This window comes from Camelus dromedarius, chromosome 18 (assembly GCF_036321535.1).
Source record: "Camelus dromedarius isolate mCamDro1 chromosome 18, mCamDro1.pat, whole genome shotgun sequence".
In the NCBI taxonomy this organism is placed as follows: Eukaryota; Metazoa; Chordata; class Mammalia; order Artiodactyla; family Camelidae; genus Camelus; species Camelus dromedarius.
In genome coordinates this window covers 6,033,355-6,060,637 of record NC_087453.1, presented here as the reverse complement: position 1 = coordinate 6,060,637, position 27,283 = coordinate 6,033,355, and the positions used below count along the sequence as shown (strand labels likewise).

Sequence of the window (27,283 nt, the reverse complement as noted above, 5' to 3'; positions counted from 1 at the left end):
GAAAAATTAAAAAAAAAAATTTTCCGGGGCGGTAGGGGATGAGAGGGCTCCTCCTGTGTCAGTGACTCAGTCCTGCCCTGGGGACATTTCTCATCGGGGCCAAAAGCCCCTGTGTCCAGTGAGGTGAAACTTGCAAATCACACTGTCACCTTTCTCACTAGACTGGTATGCCTGGGAGCTCGAAGGCTGTACCAGGCAACCCCCCTGGTGCTTAGAGACAAAGTAACCAGCTGCCTGGTTTCCTTGAATCATCCCATGTTCTATGATGGTACTGGTGGAGGGAAAGTCACCCCCAGCCAAGGGCTTCCCCAAAGGGTTTTTTTTTCCCCTGTTTTGAGCCCAATTAAGCACTCAGACATGAAGAAGCATGCGGTCGTTCTCAACTGGGTGAGTCATGGACACTGAGGAATCTCCAGGTTTGGACAGGAGGTCTGAAGATGCCAACCCAGCTGCCAGGAAAAGGTCTCTCGTCTCTATTTGGAACTCAGCATTCAGCCAGTGCAAGCTGGGAGCCATGAGACTCAGGAGCAAAGGGCCCCCGAAGTCTGTTTTATAGAGATACCATTTTTGTCCCCAACACATTTTCCAAGTGCCTTTTTGCCCAAGCCCTGGTTTTATTTGCCTAAGGGACAGACTTGTCAGGAGAGGAAGGTCGATGTTAGTTCTAATCACTGGGATGGACTGTACGTGTGATGGATTTGCACGAGCCAGTGTGTGCGTGCGGGTCTGTGTCAGCTACACGCATCTATTTGTATGTGTATGAATGTGAATGTGTGCGTGCATTGATCTAGTCCTGTATGTAAGTCAGCCTGTGTTTGTAAGTATGAACGTATGCACGTGTGGCTATAAATCCAAGTCTGGATGTGTATGTGTGTATCTGTGGTGGACACTGCCGATGCCCTCAACTTCTAGCTGTTAAGGAAGCCCAGCTTCTCAGCTCAATGGGAGCAGCTTGCCTGTCCCAGCCCCTCCCAGGGTGGCCCACGACTCACCAACAAGGGTACAAAGGCTGGCCCCCTTGCCCATACATAGAACCAACTTTATGGTGCAGTTCATGCTCTAGGGCCCCCTAGGGAGATCACGATGGAAACTTGACTCCAGTTGAGACCAATCCCTGCCCTGTCGGTCTCTTCCTCCCTCTACCCGGGAGCCCGCCTTCAGAAGATCATGTGCATCTGAATCCCTGTCTCAGGCTCTGCCCTAGGCAGCACAGCCTAAGGCAGTATTTATATCTATGTGCACGTGTGCATATATGCAAATATCCATGTGCACACATTTGTATGTGCATGTTCTACAAGGAAATCTAGGAGGATCTGGGAAAGAAGACAAGATGGTGGGAGATCACTGATTTTACGCTGTGGATGATGAAGGCATCTCAGACAGAATACGAGAGACCTGCTTTAAAAGTTGAAAATTAAAAGATCCTTTAGATGTAAATGTATTTTTTTTTATTAAACCAGAAAAGAAAGATACAGTATACATGATATCAGTCAATCAGATGGCTACTCTGAATTACATTTTAATCGACTCATGGTCCTATTTACTCCTCTGTACAAGTATTAAAACAAAAAACTCAGGTATTTGAATAATCTTCTGTAAATTTTTATTATTAACTGGGGTTACGGGGAGGGTTTTATCAGAGCACATCATGAGAACATTAGGAAATTACAGACAGACTTGAGATAAGTGTCAGACAGAACAGATGAAGCAAGCCCCTCCGCCATCTGAGAAACATTAATAATGTAAGATTGCAGAGACCAAATCTTTGTTAGGGATACAGGATGCAGGATTAAAAATGGAGACCTCGGCGCCCCCTAGTGTTGCAAAGTAAACTCGCCACTTCATTTGTTTTGTTTTGTTTTTTTGAAGTTGTAATCATCGCCCTTGTCACTGAGCCTCAAAAAAGCAACTGTTTTCCCAAATCATTTCAAGTCCTCCCCAGTCACCCTCTTCCCTCTCGTCAGTAACGTTCAAGGACCCTATCTGAAAAACAGCTCTTACTCATTCCTTTCTCGTTCCCCACACATTCCATTCCAGGAAATTGGCAACCTCCCAACACAGAGCCCACGTCCTCCCTCCTTTAAACATGAACTTAAACAAACAGGGTTTTCGTCTCTCCTCTTGACGCTCCGAGGATGAGCACGGATTTACTACAAAGCTTAATTCCTTCCAGAAGGCATTTTCCTTCTGCAACTTACTTGTCACTGTCATTTTTCATAACTTTACCAGAATGCCTTCCTCCGCCCTCTTCCCCAAACCCTGCTTGGCAACCGCCAACTCTTCTGACCCGGCTATAGTTAACCTGCTAAACCATCTTTACAGTTATGTACCAAGAAAAGACTGGACCAGAGACGTAAATTATACACCTTAATATACAACAGCTCAGGCTTAATTTGTAGGCAGAATTTCATTGGATGGCCGTCAGAAGAAAAACTATGTACATGGAATGGGGCCGGGGAGGAGGTGGAGTAGGGAGAAGGCATCTTGGTGACAGAACTTGGTGGGAACCGTGGTGATTTGTTTACTTGGATTTGCCAACTGGTCCGATGGAGACGGGGTCTGTTTGCACTTGAGCATCCGACATCCGCTTTGGGCCCTGGAGAAAAATATGAAAGAAGGTGCATTGTAGTGAAGATCTGTAATAGCAGCAGCAACAATGGCCATTTATTTAGCGTTCACTCTGTGCTAAATCAATACACCTTATTCACAGTGGCGGATGGGAGAGTGGTCTCCAATGAGATGCCTGAGTTCAGTGCCCAGTTCCACGACGTCCTAGCTTTGTGAAATCTTGGACAGAAGACTGAACTCTTTGCGCTCCAGTTTCTCCATTTAGAATAGGGGGTGATAGCATTTGTCTCAGAGGGTTGTTCCACGCTGAAGTGAGTTCTCACTGGTAATGCCCTTAGGATGGCGCCTGGGGTGTAGAAGACCTTCCCAGGTAGAGCCCACATCAGTCACCCTCTCTAGTCACTTTCTAACCACATTGCCCTGTTTAACTTTCTTACAGAACGTATCTTTCTCAGAAATGACCTCATTGTCTCTGCTGTTTGTCTAACATCTGTCTGCACGAAAGCCCCGTGGATTCTGTCTGTTGCATCCTCCGTGCCTCACGAGGGCCTGGAACGTCGTAGACGCTCTTTCGCATCGACTGAATGCGGCTGAATACACTCCACGAGCCAAGTGCCATCTCTGCTGTTGTTATTATTAGTGTTATTTCTCTTTCTGTGAAGTAATTTACATACACTAAAGTCAGCCCTTTCTGTGTGCAGCTCTGTGAGCTTCGACTAACACAAATAGTCATGTAACTACCACCAAAATCAAGATACTGAGCAGTTTAATCACCTCCAAAATCCCCCTTGTGCCGCTCTGTAGTCAACACCTCCCCCCACCCCCGGGCCCTGGAAACTACTGACCTGCTCTCCATCCCTAGAATTAGTTCTGCCTTTTCCAGGATGTCAGCTCAATGGAATCAAAGAGCACAGCAACTCTGAGTCTAGCTTCTTTCACGTAGCAGGATGGAGCTGAGATTCACCCATGTCGCATGTGTCAGGGGTACTATCATTGTGGGCCCTGACTCACAGTACAGTTTATATAGTAGAGTATAACATGGGACAGTATAGCATAGCAAAAATAGTCTTCAGAGGTTATAAACAAGGGTCCAACGCTCCCTTGCTTACCACCCTTTCACAGCTTCCCAATTTACGGAGGATTTCGTCAGCATTCTTTGCTCAGCCTGCACAGCCTGCATGAGCTGCCCCCTCCAGCATCACTCCCTTTATTACCCACCTGGCTCACCACCTCCCAGCGACTGGGGCTTCCTTTCTCGTCCTCAAACACGCTAAGCTCATCCCCACCCCAGGGCCCTGGCACATGCTGTTCTCCCCTGGAATAAAGAGCGCCCCTCTCTTCCTGCTTGGAACCAATCATCATTGCTGTCTCATTTCAAATTATTAGCTCCTTAGAAACAGAGGATCCATCAATTCCAAGGAGCACACATACCCCCTCCCCGTACCCAGCATGACTCTATCACATTGCCATGTTTCTCCCCCTTCCACGACTTCCCACACTTAACATTTCTGTTTTCTAATTTATCAGCTTTCTAGTTCCACCCTTCCCCACTAGAACATGAGCTTCAAATTGAGGTTTTGCACACATCCTCAAGGGCACAAAGACTAGATAGAAATAGATGACACTCATCACAAAACTTTAAACTTTGGGCCTGAGATTCAGCATTTCTATAGTTCTTTATTCTTTTTTCATTATTTATTTTAATGGAGGTAGTAGGGATTGAACTCAGGACCTCCTGCATGCTAAGCATGTGCTCTCCTGCTGAGCTACAACCCCCCCCCCCATTCCAGATTCTGCATTTCTAATGCTCCCTAGGGATGCTTCTGGAGACCAAACCTGGACCAGGGGAACCAGAGCTTCACCTACCTCTATCTATTAGAGGTCACCAATGCCTACGGATAGTCAGAGAAGGAAAGACTTACAAATGAGCAAATAGGTTTAGGACACTTTCCTTCATGTAACTATCTCACCTTTGTTGCAACATGAAGGTTAACCCCAGTGCACTGGCCCCACAGCTGAAGTCAGTATTACCTCCCTGCCTGGCCCTCCTGGCTCCACCCACACTCCCACGGGGGCTCGCAATGACTCCACTTGTCTTTCCTCCTAGTTCACGCTTGAACATCTTGCTTATTATTTGGGTAATGAGTCTTCAGACTCTCCTGGCCAGAATTTCCATTATCCCAGACATAATGAAATGTGTACTAGTGTCATATTTTGCTCCATCTATTCGCCCATCAACAAACACTGCTTGGGTGTCGACTGTGATCTAGCCACCACGCTGAGGAGGACAGCACGTCTGCCCGGGACACGTAGGGTCACTGGCCTCCCACAGCTACCAGTCTCGGACAGGAGACAGAACAGACACAAGTAAAGAACCCAAAGCTGAACTCATTATTTAATGTCTGGCATCCACTCACCCTCCTGGGCTTTTGGAAGAAAGGAGCTAAGTTTTAGCCTCGTCCCTATACCCAACACCCAGGGCCAGGCTCAGAACAGTTACCCGGGTGTAAACTCCTCAAGGTTCCCTTTGGCCACAGACAAACATCGCTGTTTCTCATCATTACCTGTTCCATGGCCTGGAACACACCTGCCTTCAGACCGCCCCTCGCCGCCCCCCTGGACAGGTTAATCTGAGGCCCTACCATATAGGCAACCTCCTCTGAGAAGCCCTCCCCACACTCCCCTCAAACCCAACGCCAGGCCGTCCTCCCACCCAGGCTCGCTCCGCGGCCGGCCTCTCCCTTCCCGCGCGCGCAGCCCCTCAGCCCCGCACCTGCCACGGAACAGCGAGGCCCGCCCGCGGCCGCCTGGCCCCCCGCCCCGCGCCGGGCGCCGGGCAGGTGCTCGCCGAGTATCCGTCTGGCAAACGCCCCCCCACCCCGGCCCCAGAGCCCAGGGAGAAGACGCGAACCGCCCACCCACCAGGCCTTTGAAGAAGCCCCCGAGGGACTGCCGCCGCTTCTCCGGTCTCTTCTGGGACTTGTCCCCGTTCTGCAGCGAGTTGGCCTCCGCCGCGGCCGGCTCGGCACTCGGGGCCGGCTCTCTGGCTTCCTGCTTGCTGGGCTCGGCAGCCGCCTTCTTGTCCTTGGAGGAGCCGTCTTTGCCCTTCTGGGCCGCGGCCGCCGGTTCCGGCTCGGGCGGCGCGGCGGCCTTCTCCGGGGACTCGGATGTCTACGGCGAGTTCAAACAGAGCGCATGTTTAGTGACTGCAAGACGGTGCTCACTAGCAGCTGAATAAATACGTTAGAACAGAGAAGTTCAGAGGTTGGATGGTGTCTACGTTTTCATGAGCCGTGCGTGAGACGGTAAAAAATAAGGAGAATGTGTAAAATACTTTTTACTGTCGGAGGTCACGGTAGGGGACACATTTATCTGAAAATTCATTCATTCATTCATGCTTTCCCAGGAGGCATTGTTTAAGACTTCTTGAACTAGAACCTGGATTTTCCTTGGAGAGCCACCCTTCATTCATTCCCTGTAGTTTCACGCCTGGACAAAGGCATGTGACTCAGGCCTGGCCAATCAGAGCACGACATGTGACTGGGCTGCTGTGATTGGCTTAGGCTGGCCAAACTCACATAAAACTGAGTGAATCTCAGAGCTTTGCTAAAACCACCAAGAGAGAGGTCTGTTCCCTTCCCTTTGGACTTGAAGCTATGAAGATGGAATCCTAGGGCTTGCAGAACCACCACCATTTCCAGGAAAAATCTGCTTGAAAAAGAAGCCATGTGACACAGAGGAAAGCAGAGCTGAGAGATGGAGAGAAGAAGAGAAAGAGCCCATGGAGGGATGGCATGATATATGATCCTGGATCCTGGATCTAGCTGTTCCTGAAGCCCTTTTTCACATGCGTCAGCTTTGAGAGGATTTCTCCCACTGGCAGCCACATGTGACTCTTCTTGGGGATGCCTATTCTTGTCTTCATGATTATGCCCATCTTAATTTCTGGTGTGAAAGTGTCCTTTCATTTCATAAAACAGTGGTAAAAGAAGATAATTGTTTGATTTTTAGTTTTGAACATACATCTTTTCATGCTAAAGTGAAATGTTTGCAATGCTACTTGGATCCTAGGATTTGGACGAATGGGGGCTATAGAATCCAAAATTCTAGAAACTACCAGGTATATTGCAGACAACCAAAAACCTGTTAGGAAGTAAGAGCCTTCTTCCCCATAATTTACATGAATCGAAATGGCTATGGGGGCCAGGCAGATAAAATAAAAACACGAAACAGGTTAGGGGTAAGAATGTGGTGACCTTATTTCCCCAGTTGTGCAAGCAACATAAGGCCAAAGAAATACTCCTCTAGTGTGAAAAACAGTTCAAGCAATGCTGGGTTTGATGCTGGGGAGACAATTTGGAGTAGGGGGGGATTATGGTGAATTGAATGTCACATGCCTTGTTTAAAGGGGCAGCAGTGGCTCAGACCCACCAAAATATCAGAGGTAGGACTACAGCCCCTGTTCTGTCAGATCCTCTATTTTTTTTCCCCAATGGACACTTGCATTTGAATTACTTTAAATTCAAAATATGTCGATTTTAAAATACTGACATCAAAAGTTTGCAAGCCCTGTTCACAGCAAACCACCACAGCACAAGTACCCCTGTGGGCTACATTTGGCCCAGTGGATATATATTTATATTTTATGATTCATAAAAGTTACATATTATCCCCAGGTCACAAAGTTCTATGACAAAGTGGCAGTTCTGAGTGAGAGGGCAGCAAGCAGAGAACTGTCCTTTCACATCAGTGGATCAAACACATCCCTTAGAAATGAGTGAGAAGATAGTGAAAACCCCCCCAGTCCTGAAGGCCTCCCCAGGCTGCAGCTCCCAGGAGGGCAGAGTTCCTTGGAGAATGAAGCATCAGACATCCAGTGCACCCCCAAGAAGTGGTCACATCCTGAATATTTCCATCCGATCCCGACTGTCAAAGTTGTAGCAAGTGCTAAGACACAGATGCCAAGTACGGCAGACAGATACTCGTCTTAGAAGGATACAGAAACTCCCACCACGCTGCTCTGCAGGAAGGCCGGAAACCAGCAGCCCCTGTTCAAACACCCTGGTAACTTTTTGTTGTGTGGAAGATTTTAAGACACAGTGAGCAGCTAAGAGCTTAGTGTCTGGAGTCAAAGAAACAGTGTGTGGTTCTGGTTTCATTTCAGCCTTGCTGTGTGACCTGGAATAAATTGAGCTCTCAGCTTCCTGTTCTGTATGGGAGGAACAACAACAACAACAAATCATATCTCACGGCGTTGTGAGGATTAAATTAGCAATAATGGAAAGCCCACTGGACATGGTGTCGGATGCCAACATTTAGGGACCAACTACTTCGGTCTGTCTAGGAGTGAGGGGGTTCCAGGATATGGAACTTATAGTTTTAAAACCAGGCAAAGTCCAGGGAAAACTGAGATGAGCTGGTTGTCCTGGCTTACCACTACCGGCGGTGACTGAGAGACCGTGGGTCCAAGTGCCGGGCACAGGTGAAGCTCTCAAGAAATATCCTGGGGCATCGAGTCCCCCTGCCCCTCTCTAACCTCGTCTCCCACCCGTTTCCCTTCTGCTCTTTCTGTTCCAGCCACATGGCCCTTTTCTTCCTTGAACAAGCTTGTTCTCAAATCAGAGCCTCCTATTTGCTGCACTTCTGCTTCAGGACTGCTTCTTCCCTCTCAAGTCTCGGATCCCAGGCCCCTCCTTGGAGATGCAGTCCCTGATTGGATGGTCTAAAGAAGCCTGGGTCCCTTCTTGGGGAACACTGATGAATTTTCTTTGTATTTACAGTCATCTCGGGGATTCCCCTGCTCACTTGAAAACGTTCTGTCTGACTCTCTCTGATGGAAGGAAGCATAAGAGCCCCAAACCCCTGTCTCTTCCACTGCTGTATCCTTCGCGCCTAGCCCGACATATAGTAAGTCTCCATCAAAATGGGTTGAATGAATGGCCTGCAACTCGTCTTCCAAATGTCGCCAAAATATTTCCCTAGACATTTCTCTTAGGTGCAAAGTGGGAAGTCCCCACAAACCAATGGTGCTCATTGGACATTGATTTCTTTTGAGGGGAGATTTCAATGGATCATGTCCATTTACCACATTGTCACTCCATCCCTATTAGGCTTAAGTTTTCTTTTTAAGGCTTAGAGGCTAACTTCTGAAAACCATACATGGCTGGCTCCTTATCTTCAGAGTAAGCCAAGAGTCTAAACTGTGTATGAAATGCAGATGACTTAGAACCTGTGCTTGATCCTGCCTCAAAATTTACGACAAAAATTATTCCCATGTGAATCACTGGAGTGTATCCTCTCCTAGAACCCAATGATGCTGGCAGGAAGCTGGACAAGGTCATGGGAACAACCCATTTGATTCAGACACTAGAAGCCAATCAGGCTGGGAATTCCTTGGGCTTTTTTTTCATAGAAACATTGACTAAGGCTCTTATAACTCTGACAGGGCAAATCTAAAACGAGATGAAACTGTCTGCTCCCACCCCTCAAAATTAAACTAAGCCTTGTCATCTCCCAGTGGTACACACCAATCTTCTCATGACTGGATCCAAGGCCCTGGAAAACAGAATTCTCAAAACATCCCTTGATGAGTGTAAATGGAATGACATTTCCAGCTCATTCAGATTTCCACTGACTTCATTCAGATCTTGAATCACCAAAATGATTGGTAAAACTGTTTCACTGTCAGATTCCAGACAAAATGTACAAACACATTTAAGTGTCTCATGGTAAATGAAGTAAGTTTATCATGTTTCCAAGGGAGTTACCTTTGGGATTATTTGTTCCAAAATGGCCTATAATATGGGTTTGGGGGCCAGGTATAGCAGTCAGTTAAAAGAGAAAAATGAAAATAATTTGAATGCAATTAAAAGCAATATATTCCATGTTGAAGTACATAGGATAGACCAATTATTATGGAAACAGAAATATAAATTATTTAGTCATTGCTGGTGTGTGTGTGTGAGATAAACAACATTACAGGGTGGTAAATCCTTAGCAGCAGCATAATAATAATAGTCATAAAACAACAGCAACAGGTCTGGCTTTATATGTCAAAGCCCTAACCCCCAGTGAAGGTACGTGGAGTAAGAAAGTAATTGAGGTTAATTGAGGTCATGTGGATGGAGCCCCGATCTAATAGGATTAGTGTCTTTGTAAGAAGAGACACCAAAGAGCTTGCTCATTCTCCTTTCTATGGTATTTTGTTATGGCAGCTCATGGTGACTAACACAGCAACTAACAATTATTTATTGAGCCTTTTGTACCAGAAATGTTCTAAGTGCTTTACATGTAGAGATTCACCTAAATATGACAGCTCTATGAGGCAGGACTTCTCCTGGCTCCATTATACAGATGAGGAAACTGAGGCACGGAGAGACTGGTAATTTGCCTTTGGTCACCCAGCTGAAAAACAGCTGTGCCAGGATTCAAACCCAGGTAGTTTGAGTCTGCAACCCAGTCTCTTAACCACCTCTCTGTACTGCCAAAATTAGTAGAAGAATATTTGATGACATTTTTGCAGAGGTATATTTTCAAGCTAAGAAAGAGTACTAGCTGAGACGCCGCCTTCCTGGGCTTGTCTGGAGTGGTTCACTTCCGACCCTTCCCTACTTGGACAGCACACTGTGTTGTGTGCTACTTATGTGTAACAAACCAAGTGGTACATAAATTGAAAAAAAAAAAAAAAGAAAGAGTGCAGATTATAAAATAGAGTGTTGAACATGAGATGATCCCATTGGGGAAAAAGGAATACATATAGTTATAAAAACATCATAGCTGTTTCTTTAGGATAGAGAAAGTAACAGAAATGAACCATATGAGATCCCATGTCTTTCACTCACCAATTCCAGAAATGGCTCCTACTCTGTACCAGGCACCATGCAAGGTGCTAGAAAAATAGAAGAGGCCCCTTCCTTGCTCCACACATGCTCCAGATATGGGCAGGAAGCGGGAGGGGAGACAGGTAACTAATGGGCAAATGATTTATTTCAATGAGTAATAAGTACCATGAAGTAGAACAGGATGCAGTGATGCTGAGTGGAAAGGGAAGGGCTCTTTGAGGAGGTGATATTTGGGCCAAGCCTTGAAGGCTGGGAAGGAACTGTCACATGGAGAAGAAGGGAGAGCATGTGTGAAAGCTTTGCAGTAAGAAACAGCCGAGGAACTCTAGTTCGTTCATGCGTGTGTCTGCAGAGCCCAAGATGGTGCCTGATATACAGTAGGTGCTCAGCTTAGAGATGGCAAATGAGTTGGCCGTGATTGAGGACTGCATTGGAAATGAGGATGGATAGAATCAAGAGCATGCCAACTAAACCCACCACCAAACCGAGTTTCCAGAACACTTACTTGGTAGCTGGAGTCTTTCCCATTTATTTCTTCCGAGTGGGTGGTCCCTCCATCCCCTTTCACTGACTAAAACAGCAAACAGACAATGGCCTCTCAGCTACCAGAAGCACAGCAACGTGGCGAACGCAACAGAAGTTCTGCAATGGATGACCTCAGTCATTCATTGTTGAGAGTCGAGGGCAAGGCAAATGGGAGACTGACTAGAAACATATTACTCATGAGACATACACTCTCCATGCGGTCTGTAACCAGAGTCTGATTAAATTCAAGTGTTGGCCTCTAAAAATAACAACAGTAAAAGTCTTAAATCCTGGAATTAAGTAATTCTGGGATAAATAAATGATGATGAAAATACTAATGTTGGAACCAGAAGGTGGTTGAACATATTGAATGAATGAATAAATAAACAATTAAGCCATTGGAAGTGTTATCTACTGGTAACACTTAAGTGGTGAGTGCTTTGTTGTCGTGTTACCCACCACCCACCCTCACCTCCTGTAGAGAGACGGGTTATGTTGAACATTCTATTTTCCAACCTTTAGCAGCCCCTGTGGCCAGTGGCATCAGTGACAGGGCTGAATGGGGTTGAACTCACAGCTTTGGCTCCTTCAACCAACAGTCTAAGCTAATGGTTCTAAAAGTGTGTACCGGGACCAGCAGCTTAGGCATCACTTGGGAACTTGACAGTAATACAAACTCTTGAGAACTACACCAGATCTCCTGAGTCGAAAACTCTCAGGGGTGGGGCCCAGCAATCTGTGTTTTAACCAGCCCTCCAGGTGATTCTGAGGCACACTTCAGACAAATGCCGACCAATATTGGGGTCTGTAGGTTCAGCTGCGGATTTAGTAATGCTTCTCTATGCTTGATGCTTGATAAGAGACCTAAGAAATTTGGCGATTAATCGTTCAGTTATTATCAACAGTTCAGACTGTGTTCTAATTCCTGCATATTTTCTCAGTGCTTATGGTCTCCTGCTCCTGGCTATGGAGGGAAGGGATTGTAGGAAGTGAGCGTTAAGCTCTGTGGGGCAAAGAGGAAGACTTCAGATTCCACGGTTATTTTCTTGGCTATTCTGCTTGTAGACAGCAAGAATCCATAACACTTGCACTAAGAACAGTTGAAAACATCAAAGGCACTCAAAACTTTTTTGGCTGATTAATATCACATGCCCCCACAATCTTAAATTAGCAAAGGTAATGAAAATTATTATTTATGAAGACTAAGTTTTAGTGGAGTGCTTACCAAGTGCCCAGAAGTGTACAAAATGAGATAACAACATGTGTTAGTCCATCTATTTATCATGCCAGAACCTTGAGATAGAGGAACAATTTTATTTCTCTTATTTCACAGGCAAGAAAATGGAAGCTCTGAGAAACTAGCACGAGTCATGAAACTAGCAGGTTAGGGAGCCATGATTTGTCACTATGGCAACGAGTCCGTATTCTGCACTCTTAACCACCCCCTGATAGTACCCCTAGAAGGTAGGAGGTACCAGTCAGCGAATAGATATTTACTGAGCACCTACTACGAAGCTGCCTAATTAGGAAAAATGATCAGGGCTTGGATAAGATGAAGGTTGAAAATCTCAAATATGGATGTTTGTGGGACACGCCTGTCATCAGGGCACAAATGTGCTCATCTTTACTGCTTGTTCTCCAGTTCAGAAGTCCTGACTAGGACTGTCAGTGCTTTAACGCAGTATGAGAATTCCTAAGTCCCCCGTACCCCTAGAGCAACCTTTGCAGAGCTAGCCATAGGTTAGAACCTCAATACGTACTTCTCCACTGGTCAGGACTGGAAGAAGTCTTTCCTCAGCCCGAACTCCTGGTGTCCAGAAATTCCACACACTTTTCTTAGCAGATATCATTGCCATGGGCTTCACCAAGCTGTTCAACCCAAAGGCAAATGTGGATCTGTAGGTACGACTGTGCTCAGACGGAAAGTGGTTTTTGCCTTCCTCTGGGTCTTCTGTCCTGTTGTACAAGGCTCATTTTGCTTGAGAACATTTAGAAAAATAAATGGACTCTCTTGGTGATTCTCTCTCTCGCCACAGTCAGGTCTCTTAGCTCTTACCCAAAAGTTTTGTCATCTCAGGGTTTCACTGGGCTTCCAGAAACTCAGGCTGTGTTGTAATCGTCCCTCCTACTCAGACACACTCCGGTAAAGTGTCCTTTAGGTCCTGTCCTTGTGAGCTGGCTGTTAGGGAATGTCGAATAGCGAAAACCAGCCAGCCAACCAACCAGACGAAACGGCTTTTCAGGCAAACCGAATGCTTTTCAGGTGGCATGTTACTCCCCCTAAGGGAGAGAGGTTTTTAATTTCCCTTTAATTGTTTCAATTTGGTATCATGAGGTAGTCTGCCAGACTGAGGTTTAAATTGACCTTCTTCTTTCCTCCTTTCCCTGCTAGGAGGAGGTGAATCTGGATTGAGTCAGAAGGCTCTCTCAACAGCAGTGGACCTAGGCTACCCTCCTAAAAGCAGACCCTCCTGATGCCGGACATCACTGCAAAGAGGTTCCAACTCTTAAAAAAATAAATAAATAAAGGAGAATGCCTCAACCCTCTCCATGATTTTTCTCTGTTGTTCATTTTGAGGCATATAAAGCTACATTTATACAAAGGTGACTGCTGAGTTTAGTCTAAGGGTCTTATTAAGCCCACCTGAGGTGTCTTCAGCAGCTGTTATTGACAATTCCTTCCTTCCTTCTTTCCTTGTTCCTTCTCTCCTTTGTTTTCTTTCTTTTAAAAAAAATGTTTTCTTCTTTGTTTTCTATCCCTCCTCTTTCCTCTTTGCAGAGCCCTCCTTCAGGGACAAATTAAAATAGTTTATGTTGGGCTTTGTATTCGAAGGACCATAAGCACAGAAGCTTATTTTTTCCAGCTGTCAAAAATAACAGAGTTGCTGTTGAAAGAGACTAAAATTCTTTCAGAGACTATTTAGTCCTTTAAAGAACAGTTTGAAGACTATTAAGTAATTTCAGAGATTTCCCAGTGTGATACTGAGCAACTTTCCTTACAGAGTTTATTTTTATTCATGAGAATCAAAGACGAAGCATCTTAGGGCGTCCAGCCTGCAGGGCTGAGATGGGATCTTAGTTGTGAATCCAAGCCTTGCATATTAATGAAGTCACTTCTAAATTTCTTTCATTGTGTCAGGCATTCCTATAGCTTGATACTCTGAAGGGTGTTTGAACCACCTCCCATATGTATCACGTAGATAACTCAAAATTCTGGTGGAAGTGTTTGTTTGGTGGCCAGTTCACCTTTCTTTGAAAGAAATGCAAATGTATTTTGATAGAGATTTAATCCAACTGAAGTCAAGATTTAAAAGAAGAATTGGGATGACATTTTAGTTTACTCTGAAGACCTCAGCACGATTATTTACCAGATTAGCCTTATTACAACAAATCCAAGGAACTGGACCTGCTAGAAATTCCCAGGATAAACAAAGGCTTTGGGTCCAACCTTCGTGCTTTTCCAAGATACTCGCTTGAAATGGAATCGGATGATTCAGACAAAATTACACAGCCTACGTAAATCTCATTTTAGTGACAGGCATATTCAGAAAACTCGCGCCCAAGCGCTATGTGAGTCATGCGTTAATTCTTCTTTCTTTTGCCTTGCTGTAATTTCAGGTAAGTGCAATTTTAGGTAAGCCCAATACATAAAAATGATGCTTCCACGGAAAAGGTTAATAAGAGAATCACAAACACGGAGCTATGGTTGTTCTCTGTTTACTCTCAAAGAACACAGCTGGCAATAATGTGCAGAAAGCGGTAATAACATATGAGTTCAAGGGTGAGCTTCAGCACCACTGAAAACCTGAGTCAGAATTCTGGCTCTGCCCTTTACCGGCTCTGTGACCTCGGGCGGGTCACTGAGACACTCCGAGTCTTCCTGAGCTCATCTGCACAGTGGGGCAGTAAGAGTGTTCGTTTCACAGGGTTTTTATCTTCATAAATGAGTTACTGCCGGCCATGTGCTTAGCACAGGGCTGGCTGCATCATTTGCATGCAATAAACAAATGGGAGCCATTATTATTATTACTATCAATAGCTGAGACATGTGCCAAATGACTACCAAATCCCCTTTTGGGGTGGGAAGGAATACAAGTCGCTGGTGAAGACAGGAATTGCCCAAACAAATGCTACTTTCAGAAACCTCTCCTCAAAGAACAACTCAGTATTCATATTTAGTACTCAGGGAAGAATCTGAGATCAAAAACTTTGGCTAGAAGACTCTTGGTTTTTGTTTTATAATGAACCTTACAACCCACCTTCTTTTTTCCTCTAGACAGTGCATTTCTGCAGATTTTCTTAGACTTATAGATTGAATGTAATCAACAAAAAACCTCTGATTTCACAGCTCTCTCATTTGGGTTTTAAATTTGCCCAACATGAAAGCTCACTGTCTTTCTTACCTAAACCGGAGAAGGTTATTTCAACAAAGACTTTCTTACAAAACTATGGTCTAAAGAAAGAGACAGGAGGAGGATTCAATGAAACAATGTGTGTGATAATAGTTTGGAGGAGGAAAGCACTTTTCAAGTGTAAGGTGTTATTAACACTGACAATTTATAAATCTTCATCTCTGCTTTTCCATCTACCACCTTTCTGGTTTCATCTGCCTACCTGGTTTGCGGAAACATGAATACAGTTCTCTACCCACTCACTTTGTAAAAATATACTAGTGCTTCAACTATCCAATTTCTTGACATACAGTTGAATTAATACATATAAGAATCTTTTTCTATTTAGGGCATGACAGATGTCTTCGTTATTCCTTGTGATTATTCCGAAAGTCTGCAGGAGCACACGGAATTTTTGTGAAGTGCTGTACCTACATGTGTCCCGTGTGATGTTAAGATTTATAGGACCCGACTTCCTTTTCCCTGAAATATAATTATTTGAAAAATGATATTCATTCTATTTTGAATTCTTACGAAAGGTTAACTTTTGGAAAGAGAAAGCTCTCTTTAGAAATGAACTGGGCAATGTATTTATTAAAAAAAACCAAAAAAACCCACTCAACCAAGAGGTCCTTTGCCCTGGGAGAGTCAAATATGTTATCTGAAAGAAATTTAAGGGAGGGGAAGGCTAAAAAGTAAGAAATCAATGATCAGATGAATGGAAACGCTGATGACAAAAACAGGGGTGACTCATTTGCAACTAAGTTTTCTCTTCAATTAAATCAATTACTTTAAAAAACTATATTTTGCCAAAAATATCTAAAATTATTTTAAAACATTCACTTACTCAATTATAATGCTCAGGCACATACTCAAAGAAAATTTTTTTTAATCCCATAGTGATGGGGCAGATGCCGTCTCTATTTTCAAGCACTTAGAGCAGTTGTTTTTTTTTTTTTTAACCTCTGCATAAATCCAAAGACTAATAAATTAGTTTGGAAGCCATGAAATGTTACCTGAAAGTATTTCCTGGAAATAATTGCAGAAGCTGACTTCCAGGAGTCTACAGGATGGGGATAGTAACACATGTGCACAAAATCAGTGTACAAGGATGTTCATGCAGGTTAGTGAGGCAGCTGGGGTCACGTGTGGAAGACACATGGTGTGCGCTCACTGAATGTGGCAGAGGCTTAAAAATAAATCCCTGTTTTCCTAATTAGGCTTTGTTCTCCATGAGGACAGGGCTCACATCTATTTATGCTCCCTGTCGTATTTCTAGTGCCTGGAATATTGTGGGTGCTTAATAATTAATTATTGATTGAATAAGTGAATAAATGAAATGTGAAAAGTTGGAAACAAACCAAGTGTCCATCAACAGAGCAATGGTTAATCAGAATGTGATCAATCCAGACAATGTGATTCAGTGAAGTTGTTACAAAGAGTGAGGTGGCACTACATCAGGGGCTGCAAACTCAAATACCCACAGGGATAGGACCAGTAATGTAAATGAGGGAGGTGGGTTCAGTGTGATACCGGGGAGTGGCGGGGATTGTGGTGAACTGGAAAACCCACGTGCTTCGTGCATTTGAATTAATCACAATGGTAATATAATATTCTAATGAAAACAAAACAGAATGTCAGACAAGAATAATTAGGATTATCTGGAATTTTAGGGGAAACCCCAACAAGCATGGAAGCCTGGGGGTTTAAACCTGAAAAGGAAGCAATAATATTCAAGCTCCCAGGCCTAACCCTTTTAATGGGCAATAGAAAATAAGACCAATGGACATTTGGGGAAAATGTGTCCTTTTTTTAATCCCTATCGCTGTCCCAGGGAAAATCAATTCCAAAGGACTCTTGTTTCCAATTTGTTCCCCCTAAGAGTTCAGACTCACACAGTTTCTCCTGCTAGAAAATATCCCCCAGTTGCATACAATGGGTAACTCTGGAGGATGAACTGAAGCATGGAACCTCATTCGAATTTCAGGATTTGTTTTGAATGTATGCAGAGGGTGGTTTGGAGGTCTTTCACGCTTTACTTGGAGTCTCTTATATTTCCCCCCTTTTTAAATGAAGAAGTCTCATGTTGAGTACTTGGAAGAGAAAGTCATTCTGTTTGCTTTTTTTTTTTTTTTTTTGTATCCCTCAACTCCATCCAGAAATGAGAAAGCTGGATCATCCTCAATGTTATGATGAGCTATTTGGGGATCCCATTTGTAATTCAGATGGGTTGCCAGAAACAGGCCAAATGTTCTTTTCTTTCCCGACGTTGTGGAAAAATGGATTTTTCAAAAATCTCAAACCTTGATGCCCACGTTCAGGGCCAAACTGCAGAGTAAATGGCCAGGAATGCAGACGGGGCTCCAGCCGTACGGGTCGCCCACCACTTCTTACTCCAACAAGAATCCGACAGCAAAGGAAAAGGATTCCTGGCAACAATTTCTAAGAGAGTGATTTCTAACACGCCTTCTCTCCCGCTGGCAAGGTTTTGTTCTGTTTTGTTTTGTGGACGAGAAAGAATTCCTTAACAGGTTGAGCTTGTGAAATGAAGAGAGTTGCTTTCTCAAAGGATTATATTCCCAAATATTCCTGAAAATAAAGGCCCATGATGATGAAATTCTTGTTTTTCGTTAAGAGAGAATTAAACCAATGATCTTTTACTTGGGTTTTTGGTTTTTTGTCTTCCAACCAATCTGGGTCTTATTGCATAATATTATTTAAGTTCCTGGATGTTTAGATATTCAATGCATGTGACTCTTCATAGACACGGAAAGATGTCTGCCCACTTTCTATTCAGAAGATTAAACGCATGACAAATCCACCAACAAAATTATACATACTCACTATTAGAGAATTACATTGTCATTTCCTTCCTGGAATTATCTATAAACCAGCTTTGCCCAAATTTCTGCCACTCATATGTTCATAATCTTTCCAACATCAATATATAACTTGAACTATTTATCACTTAATCCTTTAAAAATGCCTTATGTTCTTTATGTAAATAAACATTTTCAAAGGAAACTGCATATCATTACACAACGAGAAAAGCAGTCTCATTTGCCATAAATGGAAGAAAACTTAAAAAAAAATAATTACAACGGAAAGTAAACAATGATATTAACTTCCTGGTGGATGCTGTTGTCTGCTGGAGCTCAGGACCCAAAGCCAGCTCCTTCTTTGTTAAAGAGGTGGTCAGTGGAGGTGAGAGAGGTTAAGGAATATGAGCCTCTGTGATCGAATCACAGGGAAGAAAGGAGATTTTCTCACTGCCCAACTCCTACTCCGTTCCTATTCCATTGACACCACCTAGAAGCACGTCTCGCCACCTGTGACGTGGGTACTGTGGTCTCGGAGGCTCAGTTCGTATTTCAGTTTCCCTGCCCCGGAGGCAAGGGCTTACCATTTGTCTGAGAAACGCCATCAGGGAGGGTCTCTGCGGTTTGCGTTCTTCTCTCTTGGGTGTCACTTCCGCGGGTTCAGGTGCGCTATCTCCCTCCTCGCTGAGATCCACTGTGTGTAAGGCTGCGTCTACCTCCTCGGACTTTACCTCTACTGCTGATTCACACACCACCTGGATTATTTTGCCAGGTAACAAGACAGTGAAAAGAAAAAAAAAAACACCCCCAAAACATGCTTTATAAAGTCAGGTCCTGGTTGCCCCTTGTTCACACAGCAGCTACAGGCTGGAGTCTTATGGCCATTTCTCCGCGGGCACATCTTTGAAGAGAAACACTCACATCATATCACGTGCTCTCCGAATACGCTGGCATGGACGTGGCAGCATGCCTGCCCGACGAAGGTACAAGGCTTAGACCTTAGGTCAGGGCGGCCCTTCAGAGCATCCTCAGCACCACTTCCAATCTAAGAGACCCACCTGTTTGGTCTGCCATTCAGGTGAACACACCTGGCCTGTGTAAAAACCGGGAGCAATCATTTCCTTGAGGGTCCAACCTTAGAGATGGGGGCCGTGACGCCGTCCAGTCCTCACCCTGGCTCCCCTGGGGATGCTGGAGAAACTGTGCTCTTTGCAGAAAGGATAGTGTGAAAGCAATGGGCTCGACTTCCTCGTGAACTCATGTCCCACCTCTCCCCAGCCCAGTCACTTGCTCTTGTTCCTTAACTGAAGTTCCTGCTTTCAGAAACAAGATAAACTTGGCAAGAAAACTATTGCTAAGTTCCTTAAGGCCCCCAGCGAGCTCCTGAGTGAGCTCAGCGCCCTGACTGTCCGAAGGGATGGGCCAGCACTGGTGAGGGGTGGTTAGACGGGAGGTCCGCTTCACCTGCGCTCTGATTCCAAATTTTGTTCATTTGCGTCACCTCCCTCCCTGTGTGCTGTGCCCAGTCACGTCTGAGACAGCTTTTGTATCTGCGTTGGTCCCTGAAACACGACAGAGTTAACTGGCTTGGAGAGAGTTTCATAATTTTCTTTTTGTTTCCTCAGGCAAGGTTGGCGAACTACTACCAAATTCATCCCAGAGCCTGTTTCAGGATGGCCCCCGAGCTAAGAATAGATTCTACATTTTTACAGGGTTGTAAAATTGTTTTAAAAGATGAAAAGTAGGCAACAGAGACTATATGTAGCCGGCAAAGTCTGAAACATTTACTACCCGGCCCTTTACACGAACGTTTGCCGTCCCTGCCTCAGAGGGACGTGCTCTAGAGCCAAAGGCATCTTGGCATTTGTTTTGGCCGATGCCAGACCCACAGCTTCCTTGGAATCTCATTCTGTGGGGGAAGGGAACTTAGTCATTTCCAAAAACACAGAGTGATTGTAGAGAAATCATTTCCCTTTCCTTCATGCAGAATATACTATTGGTTTGCACATAATCCAGTTGATCTGAATTGAGAAGGACCCTTCATCTTGACCCCATCAGCTCAAGCAGGAAGATGGCCATCAACACATCAGCAGACAGGAACATCCCGAAACACGGCAATTAAATCATAGCATCCTCTCCCCACCTTCCATTTCTTAAGATATTGACACAACTTCCAGCATTTCCCCTTTGTCATCAAAGGTCTAGGTTGGGGAGTTATAAATTCAAAAGTAACCAGGATACAAAGCAAAGGGAGTGATACCAGCGAGGTCTGACCAGGTGTAACACAAGGCGGAGTGGTGGGGACTATGGCAAACAAAAGTCAAATTGCCCCCATCTAAAGACGTTCAAAGAACAAAGGCACCGGACTGGCCAAACAAAACACGCTTGTGAGGAGGCTTCTGCTGCCGGGCTGCCCATCTCTGACCCAGGCGTGCCTTTAGGAAACCAGGCAGAGACTGGCACCAAATAAGAAACTGGACTGGTGGTCCAACGTGGTCATGGGCTTCCCCATCTAGGCCCGATTTAATGCAACTGCATTTCTGAAAAATAAGCTTCAGCCACGAGAGTCCTGGAGTGAGTCTGAAACGTAGGCAGCCTGGCACAGGGGTTGCGAGTTCACTTTCTAGTGCCAGCCTGCCTGGGCCTAAATCTTAACTCTGCCCCTGAAAGGGGCTCTAAGCCAACGTCTCTACTCAACAGCTCTGTGCCCTCGTTTCCTCATTTTTCAAAGGGGAGAGTACACACATCAGAAAGTTGTTCTGAGAATTAAATCAGGCAATGCGTGTACAGTTCTTAGAACAGTGCCTGACACTTAACAGGCACTCAGTTAATACCAGTGGTTCTTACGCTAATTGAGAGCCATTTACACCATGGCCATGAATTATCTGGAATCACCCACCATGCACATGTCCACTATTTGGAGATGTTATTAATAAATATCTCTTACTATGTCAGATGCTGTGCAAGGCATTTTTAATAATTACTTCAGTAAATAGTTACTACTTACTCAAGACAGTTCAGAGTAAATAACATTATCCCTATCCGACAGATGAAGAATCTGAATGATTGAATGACTTGAGCAAAGTCACACCACAGGTAAGAGCCATTTCAATGAGAGTGGAGTTGTTTACCAGTAACTGAATATCTAATCATGACTTAACAAGTAACAATAAGGAATAACAAGTTCGAAAGTAGGAAGTTATGGGCTTGGCTCAGTGGCTCCACAATATTTCCAAGAAGCTGGGCTCTTTCTATCCTTTGGCTCTGCCATCCTTGTCAGGCTGGATTTTCATCCTTTTATTTGCTATCTCATGGATCTAGAGTAGCTGCCACAGCTCCAGGCATCACATCTTTAACCCAATGTCCTAAGAAGGAAGGAAGGTCACAGCAAAGTACCTGCTCCAACTGAACTTCTGTATTTTGATCCTCTACCTCAGGGTACATTTCATCGGCCAAACGTAGGTCACATCCTTACCCCTAGACTAATTATTGGTGAAAAAAAAGGGATTATTGGTTTAGACAAATCACAGTCAAATACTTCAGGGCTGTGGTAGTTGCCAACCTTACATAAGATCAGGGGGAAAAGGGTGGAGGAATGGGAAATGGCCTTTAGTTAAGTAATGAACAGAGTCTGACTCACTGACTCTGTGTTCAGAATTATTCTGTCTTTGAAGCAGCAAGTTCTTTTTTTGTGTGTGCAAGGTCCTGAAGGGACAATTACTCATATGATAAAACGACTGTATGGTAATAACTCCGTAAATCAACTTTATTTGAGCACCAATGGTTTTCTTGCTGGGCCTTTTCAAACGTCAGGGGTTGTCAACTTCTAAATTCTAGCCCAGCGTTCATTCTTCAAAACACAACTATTTTTGTAGGCCAAAAAAATAAAAAATAAAAAATGGAGGGGGGAGGGAACTTCTAGAGACTCTCATTAGCTTTGAAGTCAGGCCAAGAAGTTGGCTTTCAGCAGCCAAGGAAAAAATCCACCGACATCCAGTGTGGAAATCTAGAAAGATTTGAGCTAAGTGAGGATCTGATTTGCATATACAGACATGAGAATTTGATTTTTATTTGGATAGTTTTCTGATTTCCTTCCAGGCCAGAGCTTTGGAAAAAGTTGTTCCTTATTCAGAATATGTGACTGCATCTGCACATTTTAGTTTTGGGTATGAGGGGCATAATGAAAATCCAATTTCAGCGCTGTATTTTGGAACTAAATCTCCTTTGCTTGATGTCAGTAGGAGATATTGTATGTTGCATAAAGATGGCTAGGATGATTAACACAGACAATACACATTTCAGCAAAAGGTGTCACTTTTTTGCCTCTAATATGATACCATACTTATTCTTGAAATTTGGTTTATACAGTTCTTACTAGAACTGTGAGTTTTTCAAACAGATATATAGCAAAATAGATTTCCTCCACTTCAACGACACCCATGACATGATCATATTGATATTAAAATTTTTTATTTTAGAATCTTTTTAAGATTCTTTTTGATTTGATTTATAACATGATTACTTGATTGCAAAGACAGCGTAGAGATTTTATATTCCTACCCAGTGACTCATCCACATTCTTCCTCATTCACAGCCCCCTAGTATTGCTTTGGGGGAAAAAAAATCTTCCCTAACTTTAAGACTACGTGATTTGGATGAAGTTGGTTGAGCGGATGTAAGCCAATCACCATGGTCTCGCTCTTTGGCCAAATGAGTTCAGGGATGGGAGTATGTGGCAGAAAGTACTATTTTCCCAATTATTCACTCTGTGTGTCTTCCTCTGGAGAATGGAGCATGAGTGGATGTGATGTAACCCTCGACTGAGTGGCTGTTTTTGAAGCCATTCCCTGGCCCACCCACGGTACTGTTTTCTCTGTGTCACTCCAGCTGCACATCCTTGTTGAAGGGGCTGCTTTTTCCATCTAGATCTTAGCAAGAAGAGGCCATGAGGATTACCCACAAGCCAACTTACAGCTTATATGCAGCATGAATCAGGGGGGACAAAGAATCTTTGCTGTTGGAAACCGCTGGAATGTGGGGCTTGGTTGTTACTGCAGCGCAACCTGGTGAATGCTGACTAATGGAGCACGTGAAAACACTTAAGTCAATGAAAAAGAACAAATTCCAGGACACGTAGGGCTGCTGCTGGACCAGTCTTGCCTTTACTCGGCCCTGGGTTACGTGAAGTTGGGAAGCTGAGAGTGTAGCCAGGCCAGGAAGTCTGAGCCAAGGGAGAGCCCTGAATCCAGATTCATCCGAAACCAATTCTACTTCCCGTTGATGAGCACCAGAAATTCCATTTTTTTAAAAATCCAGGTTGACTTGGGTTTTCTTTCACTTGCAACTGAGAAGTTTCTCACTAACAGAGAGAAACAGCAGAGACACCTGTTTTCTTTGATCTTATAGGTGGCACGGAAGGAAAGCTGTTTCCCCCCATTAGTTAGAACACTAACTAAATTAACCAGTGGACCAAACGTTTTCAGATTACAACAAAAGGACTCAATATTTCCTGTGGTCAGGATAGAGAGATTTTATTTCTGGTAGGACCAGAAGCTCACTCTAGGAAACGCGCTAAACTTCCATGGGCTTACCTTATTTTTCTTTCCCTGAAAAATTTTGAAAAACGTTGAAATCCCTCTATCCTTTGCTCTGCACTGGCTGACAGACTGGTTTTAGAGACTTGTGGTAGGGAAATTTAACATCACACTTTAGCCAGAAGCAGTTGCACGTGAAAGGACTCTTGTAATATGATTAATGACTCTGAATGGTCCTGTCCTGAAGGTCTAGAGTACTGTCCATTGTTTTGACAAATGCCATCTCTCTTATCTGGGAAAAAGAAAATTAAACTAATTGTTTTCCCCACACCTTCACTCCACGTGGTCGCTGAGTGAGGTGTGTAACTTCCTGAGGAGATACAGTCACCGATCACAAGGAGGCACACACCTCCTGTCACAACTCCTGTGCACGGACATCACCGCAGGGGCGGCAAACCTCTCCTGCAAAGGGCTCTGCAGCTACTCAGCTCTGCCCCTGTAGCCGCAGAGCAGCCACCGACCGCGTACAAAGGAAGGGGAGTGTCTGTGTTATGATAAAACTGTATTCATAAACACTGAAATTTGAATTTTGCATAATTTTCACAAATCACAAAATTTTTTCTTTTGATTTTTTTTTTTCAACGATTCAAAATAAAAGAACCATTCTTAGCTCATGGGCCATGCAAACACGGGTGATGGGCTGGATTTGGCCCGTGAGCCATAGTTTACCAACCCCTGCATAACTGAATTCTTCCTGCGTTTCAGGCACTGAAGTACGCACGTTATGGGCATCATTCAAGGAATTCTCACAAGGATCCTAAGGGGTAGGTAATATTATTATGGCCATTTAAGAGATGAGTAAACTGAGGTCCAAGAGGGAGCACAGCCTGGGGGTCATGGGGCCAAGATCACAGCTTTTGAGCCTCGTTCTTTCCAACTCATAGTCAGTTAGGAGCCGAAACGTTGAAACTTAAAAACAGAAATGTTATTTGGAGGGCTAGGCAATGTAAAGCAATTTCTTAAATGCTTCTGTATTTTCTTGACAAAATATTTTGCTTTCACTTGCATCTCATCCAATTTTGTGTTATCTTTTGGTAGCAATCATTTAACTCTGACTCATGTTATATTTCTGTTTCAAATTTTATACTAGAAAATGACATGTTTTCTGTTTGCCTGCTAGAGATCACCTCTGCATTTTTGCACACAAGCTGCAAGAGACATGGGGTCCCTCAGAGAGACAACTACACAAAAAACTTCTGAAAAGAAGTTGTTCTTCAAAAAACTCGGAACCTCAAAACTGACAGATGCTTCAGATTTAACCTGAGGCTCTGACATTTAAAATTCCCGGGAAAAAGACTCATGGAGTCCCTCCTTGGTGGGTTGCTGAAATAGAGACTTAGACTCTCTAGAAAATAGCCAGTAAGTTTATGAGAATTTTCTGGAATTACAAGAGACCAGAGCTTTGTGAGCTACTAAGTTTGGCTCAAAAAAGAGAGAGAGAGAAGAAAAAAAGAAAGAGAGAGAGAAGGAAGGAAAGGAAGAAAGGAGAGAGGGAGAAAGAGAGGAAGGGAGGGAAGGAAGGAAAGAAGAAGGTAGGAAGAGAGGAAGGAGGGAAGAAGGAGGGAGGGAGGAAGGGAGAGGAGGAAAGAGAAACAACAGTAACAACAAAGCAGATTTCAAAGCTCCTTCTCCCACCGAGAATGACCACACAGCCATTCTAATTTTTATGCCACATCACAGACAATGTTTCTGGAACATATTTGGGTTTTCCATTTCTGCTCAGTTCCAGCAATTAAATACAAGTGGAAACACAAGCGCTACCCATGGCAAGCGAACAAGAGGCACCTAGGAAGAGCCAACATATTTTGCTTTGGCAAAATGGTAACCATCAGTTTCTATCTTAAGGAGCCATGGACTTCCTCATCCCGCTTATAACATTTTCCAAAGACCGTGCTTCGTTCAGAGCAGGAAGCGGCTGTTGTGGGTCTGAAACTCACGAGGCCAATTGATTCATCTCCCCAGAAGATGTTCTGGAATGACACATTTTGGTGGTCTCATAGGGAACCATCTCCTTCAGACGTGAGCGCACTGTCTTGAAAGTTTTGACCATCACTCTTGGGAATTAAAGGCCAAAAAGAGTGAGGTTCAACCTAGGTCTGTCAGCTGTCGACCCACACAGTCGGCTCTCTGGCCCGAGACCAGCAGTCTCCCAGCATCTACTGCAGCAACATGCTCCCATGCCTGATGCGCCCACCTGTCCTGGGTACCACCCACAGTTAGTGGAGAATCTGGGTTGCCATGGAAAGAAAGGCAAAAGAGCGATCAAAGTGGACTAGAGCAGAGGGCGCAGCATGATTGTCCCTTAAGGACGTGAAGGTGATTTTACGTCTAGTAGACTCCTTCAGCCCTTAAACGGTAACAAATGTTAAAAATTTGCGCGCTCTGGTTTTGCATTTAGTTTGCGTCGACTCAACGAGCCTTACAAATACCCATCCAAAGTTACCCCGCGATGGTCCCTAATCACGCAAAAGGGTGGAAGAGTCTGTAGGGGACGGATCACTCTTGGAGCATGCAGGGACCCAGGACCCCAGAGCCGGCACGCCCCAGGCCCATCATGCCAGAGATGAGGATGGACTCATTCCGTCATTTAGCGCGTAACTTACGTTCTCCTCTGCACCTGTGGGGACTGAATCCTCTTTAACTGACTAAAGGGAAGATAAAAAAAAAAAAAAAAAAGTAAGAGTCAGGATGTTACCAAAACCAGGGCTAACAGCTTTCTGGTGCAATTCTTGGATATTGCTTTTGTATACTTTGTTCCAAGAAGAATTTGAAGGAGGTTTACACAAATATAAGAGCGTAGCAAGATAATACAAATTATGTATTTTCAAAAGCAATAAAGGAAAAATAAACATACAGATGCAGCCAGGAGACCAGTGGAGTGAGGAGAGCGGCTGCTACAGAAAACACAAACCACAGTCTTGGCTGTGGGCGAGGAACATGTTGTGTGGTAGCTGATGAAGAGAGGAAAGGATGTCAGTCACTCGATATAGTCACTGTTAGGTAAAGACACGTGAGCTGCTCAGGAAAATTCTGGTAATAAACTCAGGGAAACTCATCCCCTGGTCCTCATAGAGCAAGCAGGCACAGATGTAAGAATCAGGGACCTCAGCCTTATCCTGACAGGAGGAAGGTGGCCAGCATCCAAAGCTGCTTCTTACATCAGCCTTCAGTGTGGGCCAGTGTCATCACGCCCAAGTGCAATTTGGTTAAAATACTTCCACGGAGGGCCAGAGGGCTGGGCTCCAGCACATCCAGCTTCAAACACTGTTGTTCCCTGAAGTCATTCTGGCATCTACCATCCGGCCCTCAAAGAGAAGAGGAGTTACCCAAATTCTGTCAAAAGCCAAGGTCACAATCATGATACCAGTTAGCCAAGCTCCAACTTGGGAGGTCATCTTTGCGTATTTCCTGCAGTTGTTCTGAAACTTTTCGGGGTGGGCGGCGTTTACAGGCCACTTTGAGACTCCCCTGACAGAGCTGGACTCTCTTCCCAGAAAAGTAAACATAAGATATTTTGCAAATAATTCCAGGGTGTTCATAGACCC

At 44.3% G+C, this 27,283-nt stretch overlaps 1 protein-coding gene across 10 annotated transcripts in view; it reads right to left on the bottom strand.

The window, feature by feature from the left end:
• Positions 1-1,586: 1,586 nt before the first annotated feature.
• The window catches only part of BCAS1 (brain enriched myelin associated protein 1), an 85,492-nt gene continuing 59,795 nt past the window's right edge, over positions 1,587-27,283 (bottom strand). For 4 of the 10 annotated variants that reach the window (XM_031433586.2, XM_031433583.2, XM_031433584.2 and 1 more), the window contains 5 exons: positions 26,342-26,383; positions 18,729-18,899; positions 10,915-10,980; positions 5,491-5,739; positions 1,587-2,596 (listed from right to left, as the gene is read on the bottom strand). In XM_031433586.2, coding sequence (XP_031289446.2) covers positions 2,522-2,596; positions 5,491-5,739; positions 10,915-10,980; positions 18,729-18,899; positions 26,342-26,383 — 603 coding nt within the window. In that variant the 3' untranslated portion in view covers positions 1,587-2,521. The remainder of the gene's footprint in view (positions 2,597-5,490; positions 5,740-10,914; positions 10,981-18,728; positions 18,900-26,341; positions 26,384-27,283) is intronic. The other 6 variants (XM_031433590.2, XM_064496978.1, XM_064496977.1 and 3 more) reach the window with 3 other exon arrangements.